The 20,497-nt window shown below is 35.3% G+C and overlaps 1 protein-coding gene across 2 annotated transcripts in view; it reads left to right on the top strand.

Annotated features, from left to right (window-relative positions):
• CCSER1 (coiled-coil serine rich protein 1) overlaps positions 1 to 16,067 on the top strand; it is a 753,833-nt gene extending 737,766 nt beyond the window's left edge. Inside the window, exon 10 of one of the 2 annotated variants that reach the window (XM_059172757.1) lies at positions 15,485 to 16,067. In XM_059172757.1, the coding sequence (XP_059028740.1) occupies positions 15,485 to 15,496 (12 nt within the window). In that variant the 3' untranslated portion in view covers positions 15,497 to 16,067. Of the gene's footprint in view, positions 1 to 14,944 lie in introns of both variants that reach the window. The other variant, XM_059172747.1, reaches the window with a different exon arrangement.
• Positions 16,068 to 20,497: the final 4,430 nt, after the last annotated feature.

Genomic DNA, 20,497 nt, shown 5'->3' with positions numbered 1-20,497 from the left:
GTGTGTATGTTGGGGTTGGGGGGAGCTAGAGCTGGGGGGAAGGAGTAATTTTTCCTCCATCCCTCTAATTTCCTGACTAAGACCTCTGTGATAAAAGAGAGATGAACAGGAGAAAAACAGAAGTTTGGTAATATATATATACCTCCTATATATGCAGGAGATACCTAGGAAAACTAAGCTGACTTCTGAAATGGCCCCAGTTATCATCTTAAATACCATCTCCAGGTAGAGACGAAAGAAAGGTGTTGGGGGTTGGAGAGGCCAGCTGTGGAAGGTTATCAAGAAGAACACAGTGAACAAGAGTGAAGTTATTATGCAATTTAAGTCTGTGCCTTCTCTCTTGATTAGAGTTTCTAGAGATTTTGGCCATCTACTTTTTCTAGCACAGAAAGAGAGACACCCTCTCAAATGGGGATTTCCCTTATAAGTATAAATGACCTCTACAAAAGGGTAACTTATGCTTCTACTTGAGAGCTATCCTTGTATCTGCAGCCTCTTAAGAATTACCAGTTCAAGTTATACCAAAGCATCTTGTACTTCCCTTCAATTTCACCTTGAAACTTCCCCAAGAAGTTTTACAGTCCAGAACCTGAGCTGATAGATTGTTCCGTGATTCCACTGAACCCATGTCTGAGTCCTGAGAATAGGTCAGTTTAATTAAACTGCTCTGTCTCATTTTAGGAGGTGGTCTTATAGGTGGGCTCCTAAAGTGAGTCCTGTATTATGCTAGCAGTCAGGTATTTAATAAGACGCATTTCTATAAAAAAAGATAAACAAGTTTAACAGGTAGCACACACTATAACCCAGTGTGTGAGACCAGGGCAGCCAATGGAGATTACTATATGTCGGGTTCAAATCATCTTTCAAAGTTTGAGTGTCTGTGATGTTGTCAGGTATTGGTGAACTTTGAGTGGCTGACATATCAGCAGGGACAGAGGTTGTCTATATGAGCTGTTGTGGTGATTTCTCTTAAGTTTATGTCAAATTGTTTACATTCAGTTTGCAGAGCTTTGGGAGAAGGGCAGTTTTTCTTCTCAGTCATTTCAAGTTAGAATGGTAGGGGAAAGCTGGAAAATAGTTTGAAGAGTTATAGTGAGATATTTGAGCAAACTGTTAGAATTCAGGATCCAGTCCAGTTTACAGGTAGAAAACAAAATTCCTAAGACAGTAAAACTAGGCCAGCCTCTATTATCCACAACGGTGTACTACTGAAACATAATTTTTTCTGTAGTCACCCTCATTTTTGCCAAAGATAATCACAGTAGGACTAATTTGTTTGCAAAATAAGTTTAGTCTTACTAAACTTGACTTTATTATTTACATAAGTGTGGGAAGAATTGTGATTGAATATATTAGTTCTTTTTAGATCTGCTTTGCTGGAACTTTTGCAGGGAATTTTAGATTGAACTTTTAAAGCCTGCCTTGAGGTTATGAAGCCAAACCAAAGACTTACCATCAGACTTTGCATGCAGTACTCAGAGACTTTGGTTAATTTGGTTAATTTTTCACTTCTTGAGGTCCCAAAGATAGCCTAAGGTTTTTGGTTAAGACTGCTGGGATCCCTGTAAGCAAGGTACCAACCTGCTTTTCCAAGGAGTTTTATTGGCTCCATAAAGTGAAACTTAGTTGCATGAAGCTGTCTGGTTATGTTTAATTCTATGCATATTCTCAAAATGACATTCCAGTCAAAGCTTTAGTAATATAACCGATGTGTCCAGTTGTAGAAGCACATTCTTAGAACAGATTCTGCTTAAACTTATGCCTATAAATACATTGCCATGAAAATAAGAATAATAACTAAGAGTTTCAAATTCTAGAGGGATCAGATAGGGAGAAAATGTAATTGTTTCATCTTTGTTCACAAAAGCATACTTTACCAAATTGCTGTAATTCATACTTAGCTTAATGGAAAAGATAAAATTTCTTTAAATCTGGAAAAAGCAAAACTTAAAGAATCACAATATTTCAAACCAAGTCATACGTATTTTAAGTTTCATGAGTTTATTCAGCTCTAAGTTACTCTTGTTCTACTTGGTTTTCTGTTGGTTCTACCTACTTCAGTTTTATGGTCTTAAAATGATCAGAAATCTATATTCTAGAGTACCTGTTAGAGTCCTTCTCTTTTCTATTCTTTTTTTTTTTTCTTAAGATTTTATTTTTTTTGTTAGAGCACTAGCAGGGGGAGGGGTGGAGAGAGAAGCAGATTCCTGTCAGACATGGGGCTCCATCCCAGGACTCCAGGATCATGACCTGAGCCAAAGGCAGATACTTAACCAACTGAGCCATCCAGGCACCCCTGTCAGAGTCCTTTTCTTCAAAAGGATTAAGGATTCTTAATTCTTAAGAACTAAGCACTTTGTAAAAGCATTAGAATAAAACAATAATTATCTGTAAATGACAGAAACACTTAAAAATAGCTATGGGTTAAGTTCTGATGAGAGTTCATGGCAACATAATTGACAAAGAATTGTGGTTATTCCCATGACATGCTTTTCAAGATAATAACTATAATTACAAATGAAAACTTTATACCAGAACATACCAAATTTCTAGACATTTTATAGAACTTCAGGAACACTAATATTAACAACATATATCCATTCAGATAGAAGCTAAGAAGGTTTAGCATCATTAATTTGGCAAGGCTTCCTATATATCTTAACAGTACAAATAAGACTAACTAGCTTAAGATCTCTTTTTCCAAGGAGAATGATTCCTTAACATATTCCAAGGACCTTCTGAAATATCTCAAAGGTCGAGAGGACTTCATTTAGAATTTGATTTGGGGAAATTTGTCAAAAATATAGAAAAGCTTGGGTGCATGACTAAATAGGATCACGGATCATTATGAAACAATATTTAACCAAAGTGACAAACATTTTTAAAGGTAAATACAGAAGGATACATAGTTGTGAGCAAAGCTTAGTTCTTTTTAATACTAAGAAGATTCAGTTTTCTTAGGCAAAGATTTGATGAAGACAAAGTACAGAAAATTGTTTTGGTAAAACATAAACTTTGCTTTCTAGTCAGAGTGATGTGGGAAACAAAGGCAAAAGAAAAATTTCCTTTCTACTTACAGCCCACTGACATGTCCTTGAAACAGGCAGAGTAACATTCCTTCAGCTTGTCTGAGAACTATAGTATAGTCACAGGAAGGAAGAATCTCAGTCACCAGGCAGGGTTGCTGTGAGTGGGGTTGTGAATGTCCTCTGATTTTTCTGTTCTCTAAATTTGGTAGTATCATGAAAGTGCAGGTTAAAAAACAAAAACAAAAACAAATCAATTTCATATTTTAATCTTGTGAAGGGAGTCCATAATACAAACCATTATACTTCTTTTGTCTTCCTTTCAATTTGTTTTTTCCATAGAAACCAGTAAAACAATTTGGTAGAAAAGGAACTCTCTAATTTTTTTTTTCAAATATAGAAGTATTTTTGGTGTGTTTTTTGCTTGTTTTTTAGTTCAGAATATCCATCATTTGACCATTGATGAGTAGGATCTTATATTAATCGCCATAGCAGTTCAAACCAATAAGGGCTTTTTATGTTTTAACAATGATTTCAAGAGGCATCCCAAAGGAAGATGCAAAGACGAAGCTCTTAAGAGATCCAGAGAGTTTACTTTTGAAGTGAGCCTTGGAAAGCAAAGACTTGTGTTATTGTCATAGGTGATAAGAATGAGAATGTGGGATGTCTCCAGTCATAGATTCTCTAAATCTGTGACACCAAGATGATGACACTGGAATGACAATGAAGGTTGAGAATAAAAGGCCACTTACGGACCAGGATCCTTTATGATAAACTCTCCTAAGAGCTGGCAGAGCTGGACAACTAGAATACTGCTTCTGGGATCCATAGCCTCTTGGGTTGTATGCCAGATGCATGTGGACACATTCATTTTTGAGTTGACAGAGACCAAAGAATGTTCTCACTGGTCATGAAGCTAAAAACCCTTATGACCTAGAACAAGACAAAAGGAAAATCTCATCTAGGCTGTGTTCTTTTTATGACAAATGACACAAAGACAGACACCAGAAACAAGCAAAAACAATAGCCATCTCTGGAAGAAAAGAGTATCAACAGAAATCAAGATTACTCATAACAAGAATCTTTACCAAAGACGCTATACACAAGGAACTAGTTCACACAAATATTTTCTCCTTTTAATCCAAATTAGGAAAAGAAGGGATAAGAATTTTTAATCTTCCTCTCTTGACCAGGCACTTCAGAGAGAGACAGATACCCGGGAAAGCTGACTTGTAAGAATTCTTACCCTTTGCCAACTTCTGCCATTTTTCCAGGATCCTATCAGCAAACTCCAGAGCAAGTATGGTGCCTCAACAGATCCCTGTAGGGGTCATCAAACTGTAGAGGAAAAATAATTTCTCCTCTAACCTCCCAGGTTCTTGTCTGAAACCACCCCATAATAAAAGATTAATGGGAGGAAAACAAGTTTTATAACACACTTCCCATATACATGTGAGATACCCAGCAAAATGGATTAATTTCCCCCAAATGGCCAGGCCACCACCTTACATACATCTCCGGCTAAAGACGAAAGAAGGATGTTAGGGCTCATGGGAGGTTATAAGAGATTACCAGGAAGAACACAGTAAAAACAAGGGTAAAGTTTTTATGCAGGTTTAGGTCTATGCCTTCTGCACTGCTGAGTTTCCAGACAGTTGGTCATCTTCCTCTCCCTAGTATAGAGAGGGACACACCCTTACAAATGGAGATTTTGCCTATAAAAGTAAATGTCTCTAACAAATGGTAACTTTTACTTCACTTTCAAGAACCCTTCCTATGTTTGTAGTTTATTAAAATTAGCTAGGTCAAGATATCCTTAAGCCAAAGAGGCATATTTTGGGGTTGAAAATTCTCCTTTTCACTAGCTTTTATTTTCTTCTAGTGAAAGAACTAGGAATGATTTTAGGAAGAAAAGGTATTAAACTATTAGATTATTAGTTTTCAAAATAAAGGCATAAATTTTTAAAAATAATTTGTAGTGTAGAGAACTAAAGAAAACAGTTCCATAAATGTTTGACTTTATACCAAAGAAGCAAAGCATAGGAATTTTCAGGATATTATTGCATTACAGAAAGTTTCCTAAGAGAGCCACATGTACCATTAACCTCATGCTCTGTGAGGTAAGAGTACCAGGAAATTGCTCTCATGTGATGCTACATTGTTAAAATGGTAATTAGAATTTTAAATGTATAAAGCTGAATCACCGTGGAGACAATTTATACAAAAGAGTATAATTTACAATTCTGTGTACTTAAAAGTCATGGTTTTCTTACATATCAGAATTACTTAAGATTTGTCATGATTTTATCAATTTTGTGCTTATAAATTCATTATGGATTTGGATTTAATCCATCAAATTTAGAGGAAAATTTACTTAAGGTGCAGTCTGATATTAAGAATAATTTTCAGAAAGAAAAATAAACAGGTTTAGTATTTTCTTGCATTATAAAGTATAACCTGAAAACTGATAAATTGTTCAATTTTTTAGTTTAAGAAAAGACTAATATAGAATTGTAAATAGTGTTTTTCAACTTTTTAAAGTCCAAAAAGCACTCAATATTGTTCCAAAAGTGCCTCTTAAGAGTCTTTTTGAATTTATGGGAAAGTTGCTACAAACTCTGAGTCTGAAAGGATTACCTTTTCTTCTTTGAGGGAGTATCAGTTATGACTCCTTGTTTAGGTATAAGAAATATGAACCTACAAAGAACTTAATGTGAATCACAAAAATATACAAAAATTACTTGGTGTGAGTATATGTATTTTCTACTCTTTTAAAAGCTTTCCTCCATTTTGATTTTCTAGTATGTTAAAATAAATATATGAACATTGAACCATTATCTATAAACATAAATTATCTGTTATCTATAGATATACCACATGTACAAAAACATATATATTTTGGCATTTCAAATATAATGGATATTACCCTACTCTAATTGTTACTGAAACCCAAGTTTAGCTGACTGTTGTGGCTAGAAAGGCCGAAACTCAAAAAGAGTGTTGATTGGAAAGGAATATGAGTTTTAGAAGGCTGGTCAGCTGGGGAGAAAGTGATCTCTTGTCCAAAGTCCAGTTCCCAGATTTCTGCCTGCCTATGAATTTAAAGGCGTGTAGGGCAGTCAATCAGTAAAAGGGGATGCAGTGGTCTATAATATTTCTTGATTTTGTGCAGACACGTGGTGCCAGCTATACACATTATCTCAGTGCTCAGGAACTATAGAAAGGGTCTGGTTCCTTAGTGCCTGGGGCATGTGCAAGGTGGTCTGGTTTGTTTCATGATGTGAAGTGTTCTGTTCTTTCTACAGGAACATTTGTGATCTATAGACATAAAAGGAAGATTTGTTAATCAGTCACACAAACTGAGGGTGTTTGTTAAAGTTGAAAGACTACTAGGTTTGCCAGAGGGGCCAAGGTGGCTTCTGTTCCTCACTGTCAGTTTTATCATTTCATATCTAGGGGATTAGAAGCAAAGGTCCTTTTTCTGTAGCTACTCCCTGCTGATGAGGGATAATTTAGTTGGAGTGGAAAATTTTCACAGTGTGGGAGAATCTGGTTTCTGGTGTTTCCACCATAGGGAAAAGTAAGGGCATCTCTAAGCCAGTATGACTAGTGCAATTTCCTCCTTGACAGATACAAAAAGTCAAACAACAACCAAGTAGAAAGAAAATAACAAATATAATAATGCTTAATAGGATATATTTCCATTCGGAAGGAATTGAAGTTAGCCAGCTGCTAAAAGGATCTAGAACTAGGGCATCTGTAGCAGTGATTTGGTTGTTTAAATCTTTTATGGCTTCAATTACATTTTTTGAGTAATGTGAATATGCAACATTTTGTCTTACTGAAAACACATGCCCCTCTTTGAGCTGCTGTCAAGACATCTAGGGCTCTTCAGTTTTGGCAGACCACTTTTCAGATCTATAGATTGCTGCATGCTAGGTTTGGTTAAATTCTTGGCTAAGATAGATGTGGCTACTGGGACAAATATGCCAAGGGGGGAAAAATATATCAAGAAGCCCTCTTTGCCTGATGTCTAGCTTTAACAATATCCTAATTATGAGGAATCACTGGCAAGTGGGAGAAGACTTGTTTGAGAATATAGGCATCGCCAAGTGTATCCTCTACCCATTCGTGAGGAAACTGGAATCATCTGCTATTTCCGCAAGTCTGTAGCTAACTCCATGGATATAGTACACACCAGGTTGGCTCCAAGTCAGCCTTTGTTCCTTAAAGCTGTCTGGTCTGGTCATACCTGAATCTATGTTTGTCTCTCTCAAATGTGACATTACAGTCAAAGCCTTGGTAATATAACCAATGTTTCCAATGGTGTCCTATAATAAGAATTCAATAAGAATCTTATTGAACTTATGTAAATAATTATAATTGCCATGAAAGAGTACTTCATGGGGAGTTTCTGATTTCTGGAGAGCTCAGGTAGGGAGAAAATAAAATATACTCTGTAAACCATAGATATCCTAAGAGGAAGTTTCCTTAATCTAGAAGAACAAACATTAAAGAACCACTAATGTTTCAAACAAGTCATAAAAACTGTAATCATCTTCCTCAGCTCATTTAGTTCCAAGTTACTAATTTTGTTCTGTTTGAGTGCAGCTTTTCCTTAGGTTCTGGAAATTCTTACCCAGTTTAGTTTTATGAACTTAAAGATATCAGAAATGTGTATTTTTTGAAAGTCCTTTTCTGTGAATCTCCTTGAAGACAAAACACATTCTTCGAGAGCACCAGAACAATAACTATAAATGACAAAAGATTAAAAATGGACATAGTTAAAGATCTGATGAGAGTTCATTTAATGCAGTTGACAAATCCAGTTAGTTCTATGACATGCAACATTTCAATAATTAGAATGTCAAGTGATGACCTTACATGAGGACATATTAAAACTTTAGGAATTTCTGTATTTTCTGGAACAGTTACAGCATTTAGCCATACAGTATAACCTAGGCTTTAACCATCATTTGTTTGACAACGCTTCCCAGGTAACTTAACATACCAACTTAGCAAGCCTAATTTGTCATAAAATTTAATTATTTCGAATTCAGATCTTGGAAAGTTTGTTGAAAACCTCAGAAAGTTATAAAGTACATGCCTAAATAAAATTACAGATCATTTTAAAATTCAATATTATCTGATTAACTAAGGTGGTTATAAGATTCTGCAGAAGATTACATAGTTGCTAACAAAAGTCAGTGCCTTTAATATTGAGAAGTTTCAGTTCTCTTAAGTAATCAAAGACATGATAAAGAAAAAAACTTAGAATTTGGTTTTTCTGGACAGATATAAGAAAGAAAACAATCTTTGTTTATAATTTCTTAACAAGAGCAGGCCAGCAATCCAAGAAGACTTCCTTTTTAACAAAAATAAAAGCAGAATTTCAGTCTTATACTAGTGTACTTTAAAACTCATTAATTCCGGGTGCCTGGGTGGCTCAGTGGGTTAAGCCGCTGCCTTCGGCTCAGGTCATGATCTCAGGATCCTGGGATCGAGTCCTGCATCGGGATCTCTGCTCAGCAGGGAACCTGCTTCCCTCTCTCTCTCTGCCTGCCTATCTGTCTACTGTGAACTCTCTCTGTCAAATAAATAAATAAAACCTTAAAAAAAAAAACTCATTAATTCCAATCTTAGTCCTGAACACACTTAAAATTTTTTTCCAAATATTTTCCTTCACAAACTTTCTACAACTTTCTTTTTACATTCAGATTGTGTCTTAAGCCTATTCTCTCTAAATAATCAGTCTCATTTTAGGACAAAATTACTTTAATTTTTCCCCCTGAACAAAAATGTATTCCCATGCCTTACATCTTTTCAAAAACACATCTTACTTTTCTTGCCTTCAGTGTTGCTTACCTTATCATTTCTAGCAATCTCAGTTACATTTATCAGAATTTTAACTCTTAGATAGTCTCCAGTGAAAGCTAAGCAGTAACCAATTGTGAACTGTTATAGCAGAATTCTTTAGACTAGAAATTTATGAATACATTTTTAGACTTTCAGATTTTTAGAAATATGGTTGCTGTCTTTTTTTCCCCCAGAGTACAACCTACAGTAATAAAGCATGTTTAGTGATAGACCCAAGTATCCTGTTTCTCTGGAATTAGAAGCCAAAACCAGACAAACCTACATTCAGTAATGAGTGCTTTAGTATTCTTATTTGGAGAAGACTTCATTACCTACTGAACTTAACCCAATTTATCATTTGATTTAGGAAAACTTTGATGTTTCAGGTTATAAAGATTTTGAAAACTATAAGCCTTATTCAGCCTGCTTGTTCTTAACAATTACCCAAGAAAACTGTATGAGACAGGGAAATTTAACCATCATTTTAAGTCCTCTCTTTGTTGACAAACTGCACCAGATACAACATGAATTTAATAAACACAAGTACCACAAAGCTGATTAGCTGTACCATATTCAGTGTTGATAACCTCAGTAACATATCTGTTTTAATTAAACCAGTAACTTTGAATTAGCCTTAATATCAAATATGTTATACCTGTGTTGACTAAAATGTCGATCAGTGTGTTCTGCATTGGGAATTTTTACCTGTGGGGAAATCTGAAGTGGGTGGTTTAAATCCAGGGAAACCCCTGTTGATTTGGGAGGTACTCCAGTTTGAACCTCATAAGGTTGTAGTTTGGGGGGCTCTTTGTTCCTCGATAATGAGGCTAGGGGAGACAGAAGTCAATGGCACCTGAGGCGTTAAGGATGGTATAGGAGCCGGCCATGTGAGTCACTTCCATGGTGGTGCAGAAGCCAGAGAAGGTGGAGGCAGAGGCTAATGTTGCCTGAAAGCCTGGAGGCAGATTCAAAATTTGGACTAATACTCCCTTGTCTTTGCCTCTCTCTGTAAAACCAGTTTTTTGTTTTTGTTTTCTTTCTGATTCCTTTTAAGCTCTCTGTGCCATTTATCAAAACTATGGTCTTAATAGACTTTCTTTAGAAATGGTAGGAGTCTCTCCCATTTCCTAGGCAAAAGTTCAAAAAGATCATAGGAGAAACAATGATAGCATTTGTTCCTCTCCAAAAGGTGGGGGCTTCACTCACAGAACCAAACGTCTTCCTAGATAAGCTAAGAGAGCAAAACCCCCTATCTAGAGACAACCAAATTGGAGGTAAAAATTGAAGAGAGCCGTTTGGTGGCCATCATTCCTCTAAGCTTAACATACATGGCAAGATGGTGTTAAAATAAAAATCATCTTTTAATCATGGATTTCTGGCTGTATTCCTTCCACTTACTGAGAATTCAGCCCAGTGGACTCTTTGGTGGGGAATTCCCATCATACACTAGCACAATACAACCACACATATACACCACAATACAACCCACACATATACACCCAAACAGATTTGTTCCAAATCCAAATAAACCCATGGTTATTAAGTCCCTTTTAGTTTCTCTCCAAAGCCGTGCCTTCCTAATGGGAAAAGCATAGGCAATGAAACAAAACCACACGGTGCTTCACAAATGAGAAACTTGCAACAGTGTGTACTCCAATGGACTTACCTAGCTAGTCCTGAAGCTCATCAGCTTGTCCCAAATGCTCTTTTCCTCTTCAGTCAAACCAAAAAGCAAAACTGGCAGTTAGCTGCAGTTGGGAATCAGCCCAGAGTTTCCCCAAGACAGAAACAATCTCAGAAGCTGTGGGCCCTTTCCCTCTGGCTTTCTCCCAAGGCCAACTAGCCCTGAGCTGCTAATCCATGTCATCCAGGGTTCTAGCTCCACAAACAAACTAGTAAACCCTGGCAAGCTGCTGTGGCCAACGACTTCATCCACCCAATGACAGATGAGCCCTGGCACTGCCACAGCAAACCACTCTGCCTTGGGATTCCCAGGGATTCTGCCACAGGGATGCTGGCTCACCAAAATTTGTCATCAAAACCCAAGTTCAGCAGCATCTCTGGAAAGGCCAAAACTCGAAAGTGTGATTGGAGAGGAATATGAGGTTTATTTAGGAGGCTGATCATCTGGGGAAAAGGTGTACTCTTGTCAAAAGGGAAAGGCCAACTTCAAGGTTTCTGCCTGGGCCAGGGATTTTTAAAGGGGTTTAGGGCCATTAATCAGTGAAGGGAATGCGGTGGTCTGTAGTATTTCTTGAAGACTCAATGGTACCAGGTATAGAGAGGTTTACTCAGTGCTCAGAGGTTGTGCAAGGGGGTCTGGTTTCTGTTTTGTGGTGTGCAGAAGTGCTTTGCTCTTTCTAGGAAAGAATGCATGATCTATTGATATACAAAGAGTGGTTAGTTAATCATATGAGCTAAGGGTATATGCTAAAGTTTAAATATGACTAAGTTGGCCCAGGGGCCTGAAGGAGTTTCATAAATTAATGTTTTTTACTTACTAATTTAAGTACTGGATATCATTCTATCATATGAACATTTTAAACATTTTTTACATTTCTTTTTCATTCTTTTTTTTTCCTTTTAAGGAACAGCATTTTCATATGGAACAATTTCCTATCAAGGGGAATTTTGAAAAATCAAAATTTCAATAAATTGGAAATTTTTGAGGAACCAAAGCAGTAATAAGATACTTTGTTCTTAAATATATTAAAAATACTGAATATTGGAGGTTTTTTCCCTCAAATTTGACAGCATATTGAATTCATTGTATTTTAAAACCTAAGATGGTAATCTGTTTTGTAAATGATTATCTTAATTTACAATTATCTCCAGGGTAGTTAATCATAAAAAAGAATTGCATCTTTCAAGTTTCTTTTCTTATTTCATCGTAGTCATGGGGAAACATTTATCCTCATTAGTTGAGCTTTTGTATTTCCTTGCAGTCCTCTCCATGTTCTAGTGGCAAAAAATGACAGAGAACTGGGGCTTTTTGTCCTCGCCACGTGATGAGAACAACAATATTGTAAACTTTAATGGCAAGCAAAATGTTAGTATCATATATTTTAGCAACATTTATGTCTCTGAACATGTTCAGCCTATTAAAATATTTTTCCTTTCATTTTACTAACTTTTTTGGAAATTGTAAGGTAGATCTGGGTTAGAATTTTATTAAAAATGTGAATGTTGGGAGGCTTAAAATACACTGGAAAACAGAATTCCAGGTTTATAAAATACAAAAATATAACAGTATATTCCGTCTTTTCACATTCATTCAACTAGCATTTGGGGAACAAGTACTGAAATGTTTGTTAGTCTTAGTGATTCTGCAAATTTTTTTTCTTTTTTAAACATGTTTGGGTGGCAGATAAAGACCTACTTCTGTGTTCAACATGTACTTGTAGTCCTGTGGTTCCTTTCATCTCAAGTTACTTCACCCTTTATCATTTATACTGTTATTAAAAAAATAAAAATTATAAAGTGGTATCCTAGGCACTGAGATTGTAGCAGTGAACAGGAGATAGACAAATGTTAAAAAACAAAATTCAGGGGCACCTCGGTGGCTCAGTGGGTTAAGGCCTCTGCCTTCAGCTCAGGTCATGATCTTAGGGTCCTGGGATGGAGCCCCACATGGGGCTCTCTGCTCGGCAAGGGGGCTCCTTCCTCCTTTCTCTCTCTCTGCCTGCCTCTTTGCCTACTTGTGATCTGTCAAATAAATAAATAAAATATTTTTAAAAACCCACAAAATTCAGTACAGTAAGTCTGAAAATCTAATTGGCTTTATTCAGTGATTCATTAATCAAGCAGTATCCCATCTACCAAAGAGAATGGAATTCTGAAGAGCTGTACTAATAGTAGAAGGCTTTTATAGGTAGAACTGAAAGTGATGGACAAGGAAGTTTTAGCTAAAGAAAAGAAAAAATGTATTGGGCAAGGTCACCTTCCCTTGGGGGAATAGAACGGGGTCTTGTCTTGCAGACTACCTCACTAATGCAGATCAGGACATTCCAGAGTGATCTTTTGAGAAAATTCCACTGTCCAGTGAGGTGAAATTAGGTTAGCTATTAAATTCGAGTGGAACTTCAGAAAAGTGACTCCATTTGGGGGCCTGTTAAATTTCTTCATAAACCTCATATTCTAGCGATAAAATAGACAATACATTAGAAATTATAGAACTAAGAGAATTTCATACAGTGATGAGGGTCATGATGTAAAAAAGCAAATAGACAGGATGAGGCAATGAATCAGGTGAAGAGGAGAGTTTATGTCTGGAAAAGACTCATCAGGGAAGACCTTTCTTTCTGAATGTGTTGTCTTTGAGCTATAATCTCAGTGAAGGTCAGCTGTTCACCAGACTGAAACAAGCATCTTGACAGGGGGGAGTCAGAATTTGAAAATAGTCAAAGTTCCAATGCTGCTTGCTGGTCTGACACTTCCTCAGTTTGGTTTTCATCTTGTCTTCCTCCTTACATGCTCTACACATTCTCGTGTATATTAACATCACAAATAAATCTGCAAAACAAAAACCACACACATACCCTCCTTACATTGTGTTACTTTCCTACTTTAAAACACTCTCTCTTAATGACTCACTAAGGCTTAAAAGAGCCTTAAAATTCCCCTTCCTCAAGCCAGCACTGGAAGCTGCTGAAATTTCATTGTTTCCTATTTATGTTGCAAATATAAACATTTTATTACACATAAACTCTGCCAACGCAAATTGTTATTTCTTGCCTCTGTTGTTTAGAGTTCTGTTTTTAACCATTTTATCTGGAATACCCTTTCCCCTGTAATATATCTCTTTTCCAGCCTTGCTCCAATTTCATACCCTTAATTTGACTACCCAGCCAGGGGTTGGTGGGGTTTTGAAAGATAGGATAGGTTTGGTGGGGTGAGGTCCAGAGTGGATGACCAAGAAAGAATTCTTGGGTTGTCGTTGGTGTAAAATGGTGGCTTATCCCCGTGGGCAGAAAGAGCTGCTGCACTGGCGTCTTGATGAGGGGTGATTATATACTCTAGACTTGAGGGACATAAGGAAAAGGGAAGCTTCAAAAGAACTTCCCTTTGTTAAAGACGACTGATGTACACAATACTGGAGGTCTTGCCATTGTCAAGTTAAGGTTGTTTTCCCATCTAGCAAGGTATTAACAGTTAGTTGGGAGATTCCTGGAAGAATGTCACACATGTCCCACCTAGGAGTTGGGGGTGCATAGGGGGAGTTGCAGGGTATCAGTTTATGCTTTGTCTTCAGCTAAACTTCTGCTCCCTCATCAGGGGTGATTTCTCTTTCTGTAGAATTATGTCAGCAGTTAGTTATCAAGGCTGTATAACTTACTGTCTTGTAGTTGTTAATATAAATTCTCATCTAACCTTTATTGTCATATATCAATCTTGTAGCATGGCTCATCTTTTTTATATTCATTTATATCTAACTAAATTCTACATTCCTTAGGGGTAGGTGTATTCTATACTTCTTGGATTATGTATTTCTTTTTTTATACATATTATCTGCACAATAAGTTATTTTTTTCTTTTTTGAAAGTGAAAGATTATGAGATGCTTTAATTTCCATCACTTAAAACTACAATAAATCATAGAAGTTAAAACTAGTAATTGCTACATATGAAATGGTTGGAGTTTTGTGTTTAGGACTTTGGGTGGTGACTATGCTTTAGAAATATATCAGGAGAAACATGTGAGATTTACCTATTACTTAATTACCTAGTTTTCTTTAACTCATTTCATTTGAAGGATACATAAAAGAAAAATTTGTTGTAAAACTTTTTTTTAACTCACGAAACCAAGGGAAACCATTACATTTTTCCAATTGATCTTCCCTCTTTTACCTCATATAAAATGTATTTAATTGGAAACCTGTAAGCATTACTAATAAATATCAATAAGTTTTAATAGAAATTTTGACTTAGAAAATCACAAATTTAAAAGTTCTTGGTCTGTGTTTTTTAGGTGCTTTACATGTTTTAAATCTTCATATGAAATTTCATTTCATTTCATTGATTTGATGTCATTCATTTATTTACTTTTGTTTTCTTCTTTTCAAGGCCCTGTGGAATCCTACATGCACTGAAGGTTTATTTAAACCAGTACATATTTCAACTTAGGTGAAATTGTTTGACCATAAGCAATGTATCACCAATCTGTGACATATTTAATATTAAATAAAATCAGTTTTCCATCATTCCATATGTTAGCTATTTCTCAGAGTATGTAATACAGAAATGTTTCCATTCCAAATATTTCACACTTTTTGCATTTGTACACAATTGCACAAAAATGATAGATGAAGATTGAGCTCAAATATTCCCACCTTATTGTTACTCTATTTTGACAACAAAAAAGACTTATTTAAAAATTATCTCTATATGCAAACTATTTCTCAATGTAACATTCCACTTGGCAGTGCACATTTTTTGTTCCGCCTTGTCATCCATATCCTTTGTCTCTGTGGTAATAGTCTTCATTTAATTTCACCACATATTCTGTACACATGAGGTAAGTTTGAAGACAGTGCTAGTTTCTCCTACCTGAGGAGGACAGTTCCTTCTGAAGAACTAAATTATGTCTGTTTTTCTTGTATTGAGATCAAAAGATGAAAGCGGTATGTCTTCAAATGAAATATATAATGAAGAGTCTTCTTCCAACTACAGAAAGTCAAGAAAGTATATTTATATCTCTAAACATGTAAAGAAAGTGTATTGGCTACTGACTGGCCTCCTATGAAAGAAGTTTCTTGAGCTGAATCATAAAAGAACACTTGTCTCCTGGACTTGGCATCGCTGCGTGATTTCTGTATGTCCCCATTTGTTGCCTTTCTGTAATAGCTCCCTTTAATTATTAAATGGCTGGGTGGCAACCAGGCACTCTTGAATATTGTAGTGTATTACAAGTGTAAGTGACACAGCCCAGAAGTGGGTCGCTGTTGTGGGCAGGGTGCACGGCCAACAGAAGAGTCACGGAGCTAAGGTGAAGAAAGCAGGTTTTATGGAGTTCTCTATATTTTGCAAACAGGCAATGAAATAATTATAATTGTAGTAACATTCAGATTTATGTTATAAAATTTCTTAAATTATTCAAGTCATTATGTAATACAAAATGAATGATCAAATGCTGGGTTTAAACCATGGTGTTAAAATAAAATTATAAATCTATTTATTTATATGAAAACATTGTATGTGTCCTTGTTGACTTTGCCCTTCAATGCATCCTTTTATCGTGTGATACAAAACATTTTGTTTCTCTAACAGTTTTCTATAGTTTATTTTGTAATCCTGTTCTTATCTCTTTCTTTTTATGGTCTTATTTTATATTTGAAATCTTTAAATGTAGATAAGGTAAGACACTCCATCACCCACAATAAGGCACTAACCTGGTAAAGATTCTTATCAATGTGAATGGTCAATACCACTTTACAGAAGAAGAAGGAATTTAATTAACACTATTTTGACTAAGATGCAAAGAAAAAAAAAAACTTGTATTATGAATTGGACTAAGTCAATAAAGAAAGGCACTTTTTTCCTTAAAGCAATGTAACAGAAACTGTCAATACAGACAAAAAAAGCCCACTTACCTCAAAATGGTACAATTTCATGATTGTTTTTTAACATCAGTGAGACAGTTCAGTGCTGCTTCCTTAGAAACCATTCTCTCTCACTCTTCCTTTTAAAGGAACCTGGGCAGAATATATATCAATGAACATGTTTCGGTTTAATAGTTTTCTTTCATGAGGAAATGTGTTCAGACTTTCTCACATGTTTATTAAATAATTTGACCATTTAACTATTAAAATGTATTTATTTGATTACATTGAAAGTGAATTAAAAAAAATAAAGGAGGTATTGTCATTGTATTTAGAAGAGTGTGCAAGAACCATTGTAATTACTGTACTGTATTCCGGGGTGTTACAAAGCAAGGTTGATAGTTGATAGTAGGCATCAGAGTATATCTGACAGTTGCAAATAATGCAACTTCAGTGGTTATTGCTGAAAGGAAGCATTATATTTTACTATGATTCCTTTGTGTTTCTCTGAAATACTCTAACAGTAACTAACTCAAATAAGATAATATTCATTTTCCTAATAAGGATATTGGGATTTGAAGAGGTAAAGTGCCCTTTTTAGGTTCATCTTCTATAACAATATCAGCGTCCGACATTGTGGTCAGTGTTCCACATCAAAGTCAGGATTTTGTTTCATTTTTCTGATTTTAGAGTGTGATTGAACAATGGCAAGACTCAATACAAATGATAATCTGGACTATACACATATATAGATAATTATATATTGTATATACATAACATGTTTTTAAACGTTGAATTTCTCGAAAATCTGCGTTATGGATTAGGGGTAATTGTGATGATAAAGATTTACTATGTGACTACCTAATTCTCTAAGATGTATAACCTATGAGCCAAGAGAATAATTTTATAATACAATTCTTTATTCAAATACAGAGAAGGACTTGGAAGGGAAATTATGACCACTTTTGCTGGATATCTTAATGATTATTAACATACATTGTCTATGGTTTATATCATAAATATTTAATTTGTCATGTTCTGTAATATGCACATGTTAAATGTTCTTATTTATTCATATTGAAAAATATAGGCACTTACTCCCAGCTAGATTTTTGACATAGAGTTGTTTTTATTTTTTAATGAAAAGCCTAAAATAGGGCACCTGGGTGGCTCAGGTGGTTAAGTCTCTGCGTTTGGCTCAGGTCATGGTCCCTGAGTCCTGAGATCAAGTTCCTCCCTCATCAGGCTCTGTGCTATACAGGGAGCCTGCTTCTCCCTCTGCCTTTCTCTGTCTCTCACGAATAAATAAAATATTTTAAAAAATTTTTTAAAAAGCCTAAAATAAGTGTATGTTATTATACATAAAAGATTTTGTTATAACACACATAACTTCCTTGCTAAAGTTTTTGAAATGGTATAATTTTTTGAAATTTTCTAAATTTGATCAATTTGATATTTTAAATGGCTATTTATTTAGAAAACAAAATATACTGTCTTTTCCATATTTAATTTGCTGCTGCTGGTGGGAATGTCCAAATTTAACAGAAAGATGTTTGCAATGTTGCTGTATTTTGTGCCTGTTTGTCCTAATAGGAAATCCAAATATAGTTCTGTGCTGCCTTAACATATTTTTGTCTTGAAATATAGTTGATACACAATGTTACATTAGTTTCAGGTATACAGCTTTGTAATTTAACAACTCTGTATGTTATGCTGTGCTCACCACAACTATAGCTACTGTCCGTCCTGGTCTGTCAACATACAATGCTATTATAATACTATTGACTGCTTCCTTATTCCAGTAACATATTCATTCCAAAACTGAAAGACTGTATCTCCCCCTGCCCTTCACCCATTTTGTCCTTCCCCCACACCCCTCCCCACTGGTAACCATCAGTTCTCTGTATTTATGGGTCTGTTTCTGCTTTGTGTTTGTGTAGTCATTTGTTTTGTTTTTTTAGATTCTACATATAAATGAAATTATTTGGTATTTTATTTTCTTTGTCTGACCTATTTCATTCACTATAATTTGTTCCAGGTCTGTCTGTGTTGTCACAAATAGCAAGATCCCATTCTTTTTTATGGCTGAGTAATAATCCTCTGTGTGTGTTGTGGGGGGAAACATCTTCTTTCTTCATGCATCTATTGACAGATACCGGGTTGCTTCCATATCATGGATATGGTAAACAATGCAGCAGTAAACATAGGATTGCATATATCTTTTTTGAATTAATGTTTTTTTTTTTTTCCTTTGGGTAAATACCCAGTAGTGGAATTACTGGGTCATAAGATATTTCTCTTATTTTATTATTTTATTTTATTAATTTTATCTTATTTTTTAGCATCGATAACATACTGTTACAGTAGTTTCAGGTATAAACTTCTATTTTTAATATTTTGAGGGACCTCCATACTGTTTTCCACAGTGGCTACACCAAATTACATTCCCACCAACATGCATAAGGGTTCCTTTTCTTCCACATCCTCACCAACACTTGGTATTTCTTGTCTTTTTGATTCTAGCCATTCTGGCAGATAGGAGATAATATCTCAGTGTGCTTTTGATTTGCATTTCCATGATTAATGATATTGGACTTTTTTTTCCCCCTGTCTGTTGCCCATCTGTATGTAGTCCTCTGACTTTTTAAATTGGATTATTTGGAGTTTTTTGGTGTTGAGTTGTTTAAGTTCTTTACATAGTGTGGATATTAGCCTCTTATTGGATATATTATTTATGAAAATATTCTAGGTTACATTTTCATTTTGTTGATGGTTTCTTTTGCTGTGCAAAAACTATTTTATACAGTCCCAGTAGTTCATTTTTGCTTTTGTTTCTCTTACTTGAGGAAACAAATCCAGAAAAATATTTGAATGGCTGATGTCCAGGAAACAATTGCCTATATTTCTTCTTGGTATTTTATGTTTTTACATCTCATATTTAGGTCTTTAATTGATTTGAGTTTATTTTATTGATTTTAAGATTTTATTTTTAAATAATATCCACACCCAATGTCGGGCTGTAACTCACAACCCTGAGATCAAGTGTTGCATGCTCTACTGACCGAACTAGACACGCAACCCCATTTGGAGTTTATTTTTTGTATGTGATGTAAGAAAGTCCAGTTTCTTCGTACATGGAGCTGTCCATTTTTTTCAGCATCATTTATTGAGACACTGTCTTTTTCCTGTTGTATGTTCTTTCCTGCTTTCCAATTATTATTGACTATTTGGCCATCTAAGCATGGTTTTATTTCTGGGTTCTGTTCTCTTGATTAATGTGTCTGTTTTTGTGCCAGTGCCATACTGTTTTGATTATTACAGCTGTGTATATCTTGAAATCTGGAATTGTGATGTCTCCAGTTTTGTTCTTCTTTTTCAGGATCGCTTTGGTTATTCAAGGTCCTTTGTGGTTTCATACATATATTAGGATTATTCTATTTCTGTGAAAAATTCTGTTGGTATTTGATTATAGTGAACTGTAAGACTGGTTTGGTTAGTATAGATATCCTAACAATAGTAATCCTTCCAATCTGTGAGAATGGTATATCTTTTTATTTTGTTTTTATGTGATCTTCAGCTGCTTTCTTCAGTGTTTTATAATTTTCAGAGTATACATCTTTCACCTCCTTGGTTGGATTTATTCTAGATAATTTATTCTTTTTGGTGCAATTCTAAATGGAATTGTTTTCGTAATTTTCTTAATTTCTCTTTTTCTTACTTTTTTGTTAATATATAGAAATGCAGCTGATATCTGTGTATTTGTGTCCTTCAACTTTACTGATTTCATTTATTATTTCTAGTAGATTTTTTGTGTAGCCTTTAGAGTTTTGTATGTATAGTATCATGTCATCTACAATTAGTTCAACTTTTTCTTATCAACGTGGATGTCTTTTATTTATTTATTTTTCTTAGATTTTATTTATTTGGCAGAGATCACAGGCAGGCAGAGAGGCAGGCAGAGAGAGGAGGAAGCAGGCTCCCTGCTGAGCAGAGAGCCCCATGCCGGGCTTATTCCCAGGACCCTGAGATCATGACCTGAGCCAAAGGCAGAGGCTTAACCCACCAAGCCACAGGTGCC

The sequence above is a fragment of the Mustela lutreola genome, chromosome 1 (assembly GCF_030435805.1).
Source record: "Mustela lutreola isolate mMusLut2 chromosome 1, mMusLut2.pri, whole genome shotgun sequence".
Lineage (NCBI taxonomy): Eukaryota > Metazoa > Chordata > Mammalia > Carnivora > Mustelidae > Mustela > Mustela lutreola.
This window is presented reverse-complemented; position numbering and strand designations above follow the sequence as displayed.